Below are 12,639 nucleotides of genomic sequence, written 5' to 3'. Positions count from 1 at the left end.
GTTGCTCCAAAGTGATGCCTCCTATTTACTTACAAGGAAACTGCAATAGATACAAAGAGCACAATAACACTATTTGACAGAGCAGATTCTCAGCTACAAAGCAGTAGTTTGCAACGTAGTCACTACCATTAACCAGCTTATGCAGTTTATTTGATCAGTGCATTTTATTTTGTGGTATGACAGCTGTGCATGGGCATCCAGAATGTGACTTGTCTTTCATACCGCTGTCACCACTGCTAGTTGGAACTGGATGAGCTACAAGGTCCATTCCAAACCAAGCAATTCTGTGATTCTATGTCTCTATGAAATGCAAGTATTGTAATTTTTTTTTTTTTTAATTCGCTGGTACTGTAGCTATTCTTTCTGTATATTGAAGCTTCCATGCTAAAAGGTGGATCGCTAAAGAAAGTTAGTTTTATACTTGAATCTTACAGAGAAGAAACTTAAGGTACTTCAGAAAATTTCAAAGATTAATTAGTAAATGAGATTTTTTTTTTTTTAATAGAAAGTTTTTAATAGAAAATGCTATTTCTGCATTGGCTTTAATTTCTTTCTTTTTCTTTCTTTTCTTTTTTTTTTCTTTTCTTTTTTTTTTTTTTTAAGAGTTTGAGCCAGAAATATCCAGCACAGTCTATCTGGGACTAGTGATACTAGATTTAGCTTTTAGATACTGTTAATGTTTTTTCAAAGGCAGATGAAAAGTCTAGAATGGGAATTTTGTCGGCAAGTTCGGATTCCTCATAATGTCCAATGAGTGGAGCTCTTCGCAACTTGAGGACAACCTTGATATTTCTTCTTGGTTTGTTATTTAATTTTGTTGTTATATCCAATGTGTTTTTCTTTCAGATCTCCAGGTTTTGGCATATGCCTTATTGCAGAAACCATCAATGGCACTATTCTCAGTGCTGAGTTAGCCTCAAACCCTCAGGGCCAGGGAGCAGCTGTGCTTCCTGAGGAACTTGGACAGAATTGTGCTAAGCTGTTGCTTGAGGAGATATACAGGGTAAGTGGCCAACGTGTTTTGCATGTACAGCTGAAAGGGAAGAAGGCAGTTATATATTGCTGAAGGAATAGGTGATTTCAGGATTCGCTCAGGCTGAGATCCAGGCAGAAAAATCTTCCAATGGTGCCAATGCATTCTTGATACCAGTGGGAGTGCTTTATAAATGCTTCATTTAATGATATAATGACTTACTCTGTCATGTTATTTCCTGTGTCCATGTTATTTTACTGTGGATCATAGCAGAAAAAAATTTTGTTTTCATTGCCTTCTGTTTGCAATAGAATTCAGTTTGCTTCGTGTGGTTTTTTTCACTTTTAACCATAGAAGAGAGCTATTGAGCTAGTGGTGGAATTGAAGTATTGTGAGTGGGAGAAAATGTGAGAAAGAGGAAGGAAAGGGGGGGAAAAAAGCAGCTGGTTTCAATGCTGGCCATTTTATTGCAGCAATAACGAAGTTCAAATGTGCTGAGGTCTGTTTGTGATATAAGGAACAGAATGGTTTGTTGAAACTAAGATAGTATTGGCTTAGGAGTCTTATCTGCATCACAGTTTCCCACAGCATGATTTTTTTTTTATTACAGTGTTTGTTTTCATCTGTGGCAAGACTTCTAGTGGATGCCTGGCACTCAGTCAGAATTAGCAATTAGTGAGTTTCTGATCCAACAAAGAACATATCTGCTTTTGTTGTGTATTGCCATAGATGTCAAAGTAAGCAGCTGTTAGTACCAACAAACCAGATATAGTTTTTAGGAGGCAGCCATCTACAAATGATACCCCAAAAAAATGTAATTGCTCTGAACTAGAATAAAGAGATAGGGCTTTACAAAGTACTAAAAATGCCATTAGTGTGATTCTGTTTTAGGTAGTGTAGTCAATTAGGAAAAGGTGTTTGAGGCACAAACAGGGTCAGGCAGGTCTTTGCACAGTGAAGTGATGGGGCATGAGGTTTCAGTGTCCTTGAAAATTAGATTCTCAGTGAATGAGGTTAGCTGTGCCCTGCTATGGAACAGTTGGCATTCTGGGAGGCTCTATGCTGTGTGGGCCATTACAGAAGTAAGTGACAACTGCTGAACAGTTTGTGGACTGTTTGTTGTCCTCCACTGCAGCATCTCATGGTGAAAAAGTTCTCTTCTGTTATCCTTTAAGGGCTATTGTACTGCTTATCTACTGGACTGTTTAGATCTTACTCAGTACTCATGAAATCCCTGCTGCCTGTCATAAGCAATATTGTGGGGTTCATTTTGTAATTTTCAAAATATAACTTGAACTTATGACTTTGTGTATGATACACACTCTAACAGAGTGTTAGCCAGGAATTAGAAAAATTGGGATTGCTCATTCATTTTATTCTATTTTCTTTTTTTTTTTCCAAGCTTGAGTCAGTTTGATCCAGTGTTGACCCCACTCATTGCAAAGTGTGCTGTGTTTGCTTGTTTTAGGATACTGTTTGGGGATTTCTTTTGTTTGCTTTGTGTTGCATAGATAGCGTATGGTAAAACAGTGAAGTTGGAGGAAAATGCATGGGAGAACAGGCTGCTGTGAACAGACAGTCCTTAAGTCCCATTCTCTTTACAATGGTACTCTCTGAATGCTTGAGGGAAAACTGCTCTCCCTTTCTTTGCTTAGATTGCATGTGAACTGAATGAGACTGTTGCTCCAGCTGTGTCTTTGCCTGTAGACACTCTGGGGGCTAGAAGGCTTATCAGAAAAGGGCATCCCAGTAGTAATGAAGATGATTCTCTGCAGAGGATTCTAGTTGTCAGAATCACTCACAAAACTGTTGGAATTCAGTCCTGCTTAAAAGGGCTCAGAGGCATCTCTTAATGTGCTTGCTTAATGCTTGCTATTATGTGAACTTTACCATGTAGGAAACCTAAGGATTTGAGCTTTGCTATGTGAGGTGCTAAATTGCTCCTTTTGCTAAGCATTAAAAAAGAAGTTGAAAAGGGCATATATGATTCTTGCTTTTGTAATATACCTTTGTAGATGAAAGGATTTCAGAGCCAATTGACTAACAGTAAGTGGCACATTGCTAATTACAACAGACCTGAAGGAGGAACATGGAATGGCTAGCATTGTCTTTACAGATCTGTGTGTATTTCTTACCCAAGTTTAATTGTAGAAGATCAATAAAGAAGGCCTCCTTTCTTGCCTTGAGAGGCCAGGAAAAGCTAGAAGACAGTTGAATGCCTGTATAACTTGTGATCAGGAGAAATAGGGCTAGATGTAGAAGCAGTTGAACTCTGAGCTCTTCTTTGAGGAAAGGTTGAATTGCTATGGGAGCTTGGGAGGGCAGAAGGGGTAAGGTTGTTGTTTTATGCAGCTAGAGCTAATATCAATGAAATGTTTAACTAAATGCTAATTTTCAAGACAGTCATACTTCGATGTGACAAGTCTCAGCTTCTTTCTAAAAATGGTTCTGCACCTCACCTAACAAATAATACACCTCAGGGTTGATTAAAGCATGTATGTATGTACCTTATGTGTAAGAGAAAAAAAACAACCTTATCTTATAGTGTTACCAGTACTATAAGCTTGGAAGAATAATCCTCCTCAAACACACTTCTATCAATGATTCAGTTGTTTGTGCTTCTGCATGTAGACAGTGATACTTATGCTGCAGCATTTCTGCATTTATGTATATGTCTCTAATTATATCTTGGATCTGATTCTGTTGTCTCCAACAATAATGGAGAACCTGCCATAAACTGAATTAACGAGCTAGTAGCTGCATCCTAGGTTTGTAATGAGTGCCAGCAGTTTTGGAATAAGGTCAGTACTTCGATTCTGACTTTGTCTATCCCATTTCTAGTGGTAGTGTTTTTGCTTTGGGTTTGTTGTTTTGGGGGGTTTTTTTGTTTGTTTTTTTTTGAACTCAAGTAAACAGCAGATTGAGAGCTAAAAGATGGCCTCATTAGGAGTGGTATTTGTTATTTGTTTCATTTGTGGTATTTGTTATATCTGTTTCATTTGACATGTTACTGTTCTGTCAGCATTAGATTACAAGAAAATCACTTAATTTCCCTGTGTGATAATTGCTTACATGGGAATGGTCATGTGGCGATGCATTGCTAATGCATAATAGTAGGGATGGCTAACTCGTTGCAGCAATGGAGACTATGAAAGCAATAGAAGAGAACCTAGAGGTTGGCAGCCAACTGAACACGGAATCATAAAATGGCATAGGTACAAGGGAACTTAAAAGGTCATCCAGTTTCAACTGCCCTGACAGGTTTGCCAACCAATAGACCAGGCTGCTAAGGATCCCATCCAACCTATCTTGAACACCACCAGAGACAGAGCATCCACAGCCTCTCTGGACAGCCTCTTCCAGTGCCTCAACATCTTCTTAAGTAAAACATTTCTTCCTAACATCTAACCTAAATCTAGCCTCTTACAGTTAAAGCCATTCTACCTTGTCCTATCGCTATCAGACTGTGTAAAATGTTGGTCTACCTCTTTCTTCGCCATTACCCCTTTCTCTCTTCAAATCACATTAAAAGCCCTGTCCATGAGCACAGCCAGACCTTGGGACAGAATTCTTTTCCTCGTGACCTAGGTGGACATCATCAGGAGCCATCAGGTCAGGTACAGAGTAAACCGCCTCATGGTCAAAAAAGCCAAAATTCCTGTGGTGTTACCAACCTCTCAGCCATGTATTTATCAGGTGGATTTTCCTGGTCCTTTCCTGGTTTCCTCCTTGCCGCTGACGGCATACAGGAAGACACCACCTCTACTCCTACTCTGTCTACTAAACTGCCTCTCCCCCCTGAAGTCACTTTTGACAGCTCTCAGGCTCTCAGTGACTTCATTGTTGCCAGCCTGAACTATCAGTAAGGAGTAATAATCAGAGGGGTGAACTGGACTAGGGAGTCTGTATCCTGTTTACGCTCCCTGATGCTCTTCAATCTCTCCACCTCCTCCTTGGGCTTCTGCCCCTATGCTGAGCAGATCACCCATAGGCTCACGCCTCACACAGGTGGTATCTTTGCCACCCTGCGGGTGCAGCAGCAGGCTCAGGCGCTCCCTGCAACCAGAGACCAGAACAGACATATTTTCTGGGCAGGCACTCAGTCTGGGTAGCCGCATTCTCTTAGGCAGGAGCTTTCTGTGTAGTGGCGCAAGATTTGTTGTCTGAGAGGCAGCTGATAGGCGAGCCAATCCCCTGACTGGGGAGGAGTAGTCTGCCCTGCCTGTGTTAACTGCTGCACCATGCTCTGTTTGCCCACTGCTTTCAGCACTCCTGGGAGCTGTGCTCCCTGCAGGCTGCTTTTCTAATTTCAGGGTATGATGCTGCTGCTCTTGGCCCTGCCCCCACAGCTGCTGCTACATGGCTACATGGGAGGCAGTTGTGTCTGGCAGCTTCTCCCTGACAGGAATTCAGTTGTCCTGAATAGGCACAGTCAGTTCCTTGCTTTAGTGTGGAATGCAACTGCACCAGAGCTGTCTGCCTGCAGAGAAAAATATGAGCCAGCAGTGTACACTGCTGAAAGTTAAGAAGGCCAATGGCAGTCTGGCCTGCAGTCTGATCGTGATAGACAAAGGGGGGGAATGTCTTTAAAATGAAAGAGGAGAGATTTAGATTAGGTGTTAGGAGATTCTTCACTCAGAGGGTGGAGAGGCATTGATACAAGCTGCCCAGAGAAGCTGTGGATGCCCCATTCCTAAAGGCATTCAAGGCCAGGCTGTGTGGGGCCCTGGGCAATCTGATCTAATGAGTGGCAGCCCTGTCCTCTGCAAGGTTGGATCTTGAAGATCCCTTCCAACCCAGGGCATTCTGTGAGGTGAGTGTTCCCTTGTACACAGCACAGGGGAGACTGAGCCGTTAGTTCATTGTTTGGTTTTGGGTCCCTCATTAAAAGAAGGATGTCAAGTCATTGGAATGCGTTCAGAGAAAGGTAACTAAGCTGGTGCAGGGACTAGAAAACAAGACATACGAGGAACGGCTGACAAAACTGGGGTTGTTGAGTTTGGATATGAAGAAGCTGGAGGGACTTTATCACTCTGCAGCTATCTGAGAGAAGGCTGCTGTGAAGTTGGTGCTCGTCTCTTTTCTTAAGTGACAACTACTAGAACATAAGGGAACATCCTTAAGTTGCAACAGTAGAGGTTTAGCTGAGAGATAAGAAAGATCTTAAAGGACTTTTACAACCCTTTTTTATATCAACAACTGTGTGATTCAAAGTGTTGAATTTTATTTTCAAAGAACAGTGAGACTTGTCATACTGAAGTAAAACCATCTTGAAAATTGCTATCAGCATCTCTCACTGGAATAGTCCTTTTTTCTGCCTTTTTACTGTGTTCAAGTTGTCACATCATTGTGTTTTCTTAGTCAATTCCAAAATTTATTTGGAATTCCAAATTCAAAATAATTTCCTTTTTTGAATAGTTATATTTCTTAAAAAATTAAGTTTGTGCTTTGCTCACAAAGCTGACTGCCAGTTAGCAGTCTCTGTAGTTTTGCTTTCTCCAGACAACATGTTCAGTGGGCTTAGGATTAGTTTTAATTCAGTAAGACAGTATTCACAGACTGCATTGAGGCTTTGGATCTGCAACAAGTGAAATGCAGAAGTTCATGTCATCCTTTTGCTTAAAAGTTGTCTACTAAAGTTCAGAAACCTGCTTCAGTTTTGTAATGCTTGAACAGAACAGGGAGAGATGAGAGAGTTCTTTGTTTTGCCATTGTTGCTGGGTTTTGGTTTAGCTATATTTCTTTCCCAGCCTGACAGGTGAAATGAATTTGTTATTGTTACAAAATCTAGATTTTTATATTTTCAACCCTTGAAAACTGAGAGCGGTAATTCAACGTTTTGAGTATATTTTTCCTTTCTGTTACTCTCTCCTTCCATCTCAATTTCTGGTTTGTATAGAGATTAATTATTAAAACATTTTGGTTTACAGGGAGGTTGTGTTGATTCAACAAACCAGAGCCTTGCTCTGCTGCTCATGACCCTTGGACAACAAGATGTTTCCAAAGTCCTGTTAGGACCCCTGTCTCCATACACGTAAGTTGTTTTTTATTTTCATTTTTTTCTCATTGTATTTACTTAGTCTTTTTTAGTTCTATATCACACAGCTGTTTTTTCTGTATGAAAGATGTTGTCTGTGGCTGTGAGTAGAACAACTTGTATTTGTCTTAAAATGAGACAGGCAGTGTAAGTTACCCAGTGTAAACACAGATTAAAATGTTATTTCCTTACCGTTTTGTATTCTTCCTGATTCTGAAGCAATTAAAATTCCAGAGATGAAGTTTATTGTGGATTCTTGGTCTTGTATGTGTACATCAGTTACCTTTTGTTGCCTAGCATACACTACCTTGTTTTCCTAGTGATTTCTCTGTAGCTGGAACATTAAATGGCCTGTTTTGAATGGCTTGCCAAATGCTAAAGCTGTAACTGTCTCAAGGAGACAGCTCAAGAGTTCAATTTCTGGAGCTATGTGCAGCCCTAAAGCATTAGTCCTGTCAGGTAGTGGACTTCTGTGATGCCCTTTAATCTTGAATTTTATTAAAGATTTGTCTGTCGCTAGTAATGATTCGGAGGAATAAATTTCTCACAGTTAGTTGAAAGACGGGGTAGGTAAGAGACATCCAATACCAAAAATTTCGTTTATTCTAGAAGACTGACTTGGTCATAGCTATTCATAGAAACTGGGCAGTTTTCCATTAAGCAAGATGAGAGAAAGGTAGCTTATTTGACAATGGCATCAAACAATAAGACTATGAACTGTCCTTTTTCGGTTATCATGGTACCGGTGCTGTATACGTGAAAGGTACAGTACTGTGATAACTGAAGAATGGTGGTGCCATCACATGAGATCTAGAAATTGCCTAACTTCAATTTAAATACCCAGTCTCTTAGACCTGGGTAACAACATTCATCAGATTTTTTTGGGGAGGGGGCGAGGGAGCAGGTAAGCCTCCTTTTGCACAGGAGTGAAGTAATCCTGTGTGAAGTAAGTATCCAAGTGAAAGGCATTAAAAGAGTACATAATTAAGCATGTGAAACAGAGTGATGACTTGCATCATTCAGCCTTTTTTTTTTCTCCTTGATACAAGTTGTGTGAGCACACCACTTTATTTTGTGAGCAGACTGATTTCAAATGGGTGGATTGTCACTTCCGCCAGGCTAGGAGTGCATGGCAGAGATGAAGGTCAGCAGCAGACATTCTGGAGCATCATGTGCCACAAGAAATGATGCAACTCTGGAGCACCCTCATGCCCTCACTAAGGCAGCTGGTAAAGGGTTGGGAAACCTGGCCCTCAAGCAGCTCATCAAATGCACAAGTTTTTGAATTGAATTATGCTGCTGTCGTCCTAATCTCTTCTTCCCTTTGTCAGAGCTATGATGGCTCGGCATTTAACACTTAAACCTTGCAGGTTCCAAAGCTATTTGTAAGACATATATAGTTGAGTTCCCTGTCTAGCACAACGTAGCCTAAATGTGACAGTTCAGCTGGTGAATTAAAACTCTGTTAGGGGGATATGACGCTCTGGAATACACCCACCAGAACAAGGAGATATCTTCCACGTTTGTGTATTTCCCTCAGAGCCATTGCTAATGTGGAAGCTATGCTAGGAACAGGGCTGCCCAGGGGAGGATCACCAGCCTCTTGCATTATATTGCAGATTTCACAGTGCTTGTCTGTTGAGCTGCTCATAATTCTGAGTGCTCATGGTGTTGCTATCTCACCAAGGGTACATGGTAACAAATCTTAAATCTGGCAAGAAATGAGGGCTTTGCAGTTTGGTCTGGTCTGCATGCAGATGAATGTGTGTAGACCAGGGTGCACACAGAGGACAGCAATGGGAAAGCACTGCTGCCAGCTTGTAAAGCCTCAGGGAGGAAAAAGGCACATGTGCTTCAGCATGAAAGTCCCCACAAACTGCATCTGAGAACTGCTCGCAAGCTGTGGTGTGCAGGGCACCAAACTAGCGTGGAAAAACCAGACAGCTGGGCACAGGCAGTGAGACAGGGAGGAAGAAAAGCAGCCGCGGCCCAAGGGAGGGCTCACCTGGCAGCAAACAGGTGACAGCCACCTCCCGCTGTGGCCCCTCGGCTGGGCTAGGTCTGCTCGCGAGCGCTGCCCACCACCGCGTTGAGCTGACCCAGAGCTGCCTGCACAGCGCTCTGCAAGCGTCAGCTAGAGGGGAAGGGGCGGCTGCAACCCGTGCTGTTTCACTTTTTTGTCGCCCTCCTCGGGGCGGGCTGGGGTCTCCTCTACTCCCTCCTGCCCCCTCCCTCTCCATTGGCTGGGACCAGACGCTCCAAGAGAGCAGAGGCCTCAGGCCAGGCCCTGCAGGGTCTGCTCTGACACTCTCGTGTCGTGTCGCTGATGTGTGCCATGTGTGAGCTCTCACATGCGCTGCTATGTGTTTGTGGTAAAGGAACAAAGCAGGCCTTGTTGGCAGCCAGGTCTTCTCAAGTGGTGATTAACGAGCTGGTCACTGTGCCCTGACAGCAAGCTAGAACACATGAAGTGATTATGCTGCTCAGTAGGCTTCTGGGATAAGAGAGCACTTCTGCAAGCTTACTTTTCTATATATATGTAATTGTAGTACGGTGGTTGTTAATTCCAAGGAGTCTGGCACTGAGGAAGATCTCCGGTATGGTTCTGTTAACTGTCCTTCAGCTTAACAGAATAAAGACTCCAACAAGATAAAACTGCTATACTGCTCACTCCCTCTGTCACTCCTCCATTTGGCTCATGTGTGTTTGATGCAGCTGCCTATTATTCAGGATGTAGACCTGCCCACACCTTTATCAGCCTCAAGCTAATAGCAGCCTACTTTCTGCTTCATTTTGTCATCTGTTTCTTCCCCCTCTTTTTCTCCTGTTTTTCCTCATGTTTCCCACTGCTTACAAATTCTCCTGTCTGATCTCCATGCAGCCTCCCCCTCTCCCATTCCTTTAAGCCTATTTTATTTACCCGGGGGCTTTTGCTTTTTCACTCTATCCAGAAGTAAGAGGCAGAGCAACAATAGTCTATAAACGTAGGAAGAGAGGTCCTCCGCTTCTGTGCTGCCCTTGGCACTTATGCAGTTTATTCTGTATCCTTGCTGTTCAGTTCTGTGTTCCTGCTGTTTTGGGCTTGTCTGTTTGCTTGTCACACTGCCAGAGCTCTGGGAATGGGCCCAGCTAGCGAGGAGGCTGATACAGAGCTTGTTGCCTGTCAGCTTTGCTGACGCATTTTTGCCAGTGTATGCCCATTTGCCTACTTACAGCCTCCCTTTGGAGTTGAGGAGGCATGGAAGAAAAGGCAGTTTTCATTTATTCCTTAAAACTGTTAACACATTCAGGAGATGTGAGAGCTAGTGCTTATGTGAAAGCTGGTCACTAGCCCAGCAGGATGGAGTGAGAACTTGTACATAGCAGGGGGATCCACCTGCCCACATTCACCCTACAGAGGTATTCAGCTGATTGCTTCAGCAGCAAATCACCAAGCACAGACCAGTGTCAGTGACACTAGCCTCTGTTTGCCTGGCTCCTGCTGTTTCTCTCTTCTCCCGCACATACATCTATGTGCAAGAGTAGAACTCAAGTGGGTAACACAGTTCCTGATTCTGCAGCACCTACTGTGCTCTGTGTTTAGAGGCTCCTGGATTTCTATGTATAGAAGGTGCCAGGAGCTGTGTGATGTTGCTCTGGGGACTGTCCTCTGCCCTTGGTCTCCTGCTTCCCATTTTGTGGGTACTTTTTCTTGATCTGATGTCATGATGTAAGTGATCAGCTTGTGATTATGCTGTTAGCATGTAAAGCAGAAGCTTTTTGCAGTTTGCCAACTATATAGATGTGTGGACTGGATGTGCACATTCTTTTTCTTCAAAGGCTAATCTTAGTCTAAAGTCAGAGTGTTTTCTTGGATTTTTATTTTGTTTGGTTCAGTTAGGTTTTGTTTTGTTGTATTTTTTTTTTCTTAGGAGTGTTGATATTTTTTTTCTGTCAGACTCTGCTCTGACAGAAAAAAATCTGAACTGTGCCTACTTAGTCTCTTCATGCCTCTCATTCTGAAATTACAGGAAATTGCTTCCTGCTCTTGAAAATCAGGAGAAAATAGGATAGATTAGTTCAGTTGGAAGGGACTCACAGAGATTGTCAGTCCAACTGCCTGATCACTTCAGGGCAAACCAAAAGTGAAAGGGCATTATCCAAACGCCTCTTGAACATCAACAGGCACAGAGCATCAGTCACCTCACTATGAAGCCTAAAAGTATGTCCCCAAGGCCAAACTCTTAGCTATCTCTATTTAATTTTTTGTTTCTGCTTTAAACTTTGGGAGAGATATTTTACTGCAGGTCGGTACGGTGTTCTTAGGACCCTAATGTACAGTCAGTGTTGTGACTAAGTGACCTTGCCTGTGTACGCCTGTTCTTTCTCTCCTCGTTTTCTTTCCTTATTTTGTCTTTTTTGTCTTGCTGTTACCAGGCATTTTGTCTTGCTGTTACCAGGCATTCTGTCCCTCTCTGCAGATTACTATACAGATTACTATACTCTCCTATACAGAGTACATGGTGTTTTCAGTAGGGGTCACTAGCAGCAGTGCAAGTGAGAAAAAATTTTGGAGCCTGTGGGCTTGTTTCTCTGTACAGAGCAATATTCTTATGCTTATTGTGCTCATTGGAATTGACATTAGTAGTTACTGCTGTTGTGCTTTTTGTTTTGTTTCTTAAATTCTGTTGTTTTCTCTTCCTCAGAATTGAGTTTCTGCGACACCTGAGAAGCTTCTTCCAGATCATGTTTAAAATTGAAATGAAGTCCCCTGAAGAAGAATGCAAGGGCGGGGAGAAAGTCTTAATGACATGTGTTGGCACTGGATTTTCCAACCTTAGTAAAGCAATAAGATAAGAAGCTTATCTGCAAACTTTCCAAAATGAGATATCAGAAAACATTGCAAAAATTTGATAAAAAGTGTCTTCCCCTGTACTTATTCTGGCACCAGGAAAACCAGTGCAGAGGTACTCAACCTTACTTCATGTAAACAATAAAATTATTTCAGGCTGTTTAGACCTGTGTTCTTTTTGAAGATGCATTACTGCTGTGCATGAGATGACACATTTTGTGCACCTGCATCATTTTAAAAGAGGGATTATAGTGGATGACCACTTTTTGGATTGACAGGTGCTGGAAGTTCCTATCAGAATGTAAATTCTTACCCAATAAAAAGTTTTTGATAGATTCAGTGCAAACCTGATGAAGTTAATACTGAGCTCTTTACAGAAGGAAAGAGGTTTATGCTTGATTTCATATTATACTCAGTGTGGAATAAAACAAAACTGTGTTAGAAGGTGATATTCTTATAGAGCAAGTACCAGTGACTGTGCTACAATGATCTTAAAAATTCTATCCAGTGCCACTGAAGTGGGTATGACCTCTATAATACGAAAAGTTTTCATTGAACTGAACAAAAACTTTGATATATATATTTTTTTTAATATAATATATTTGAACAGTGCTTTATGAACTACTGGAGGCCACACATCATTTTTGTACTGTATGCCTTTCTTTTTTTACAACCTATCTAAGCATATTTTGAAAATACTTTGTCCTGAACAAGGTTTTCTTCCTCTTCAGAAACCAATGAAGATTTTCTCAGACCTGTAAGATGGCACTTCAAATGATAAGTGGCTATTTTGAAGTG

General features: G+C 41.8%; 1 protein-coding gene across 2 annotated transcripts in view; it reads left to right on the top strand.

The window, feature by feature from the left end:
* RCL1 (RNA terminal phosphate cyclase like 1) overlaps positions 1 to 12,639 on the top strand; it is a 37,073-nt gene that overhangs the window by 20,983 nt on the left and 3,451 nt on the right. The window contains exons 7-9 of one of the 2 annotated variants that reach the window (XR_008210471.1): positions 847 to 1,003; positions 6,904 to 7,007; positions 11,696 to 11,956. Coding sequence is in view for 1 of the 2 variants with exons in the window: in XM_052700479.1 (XP_052556439.1) it covers positions 847 to 1,003; positions 6,904 to 7,007; positions 11,696 to 11,846 (412 nt within the window). In the remaining variant the exon portion in view is untranslated. Of the gene's footprint in view, positions 1 to 846; positions 1,004 to 6,903; positions 7,008 to 11,695; positions 12,006 to 12,639 lie in introns of those variants that run through there. The other variant, XM_052700479.1, reaches the window with a different exon arrangement.

The sequence above is a fragment of the Tympanuchus pallidicinctus genome, unplaced genomic scaffold, assembly GCF_026119805.1.
Source record: "Tympanuchus pallidicinctus isolate F22 unplaced genomic scaffold, pur_lepc_1.0 scaffold4, whole genome shotgun sequence".
Lineage (NCBI taxonomy): Eukaryota > Metazoa > Chordata > Aves > Galliformes > Phasianidae > Tympanuchus > Tympanuchus pallidicinctus.
This window is presented reverse-complemented; position numbering and strand designations above follow the sequence as displayed.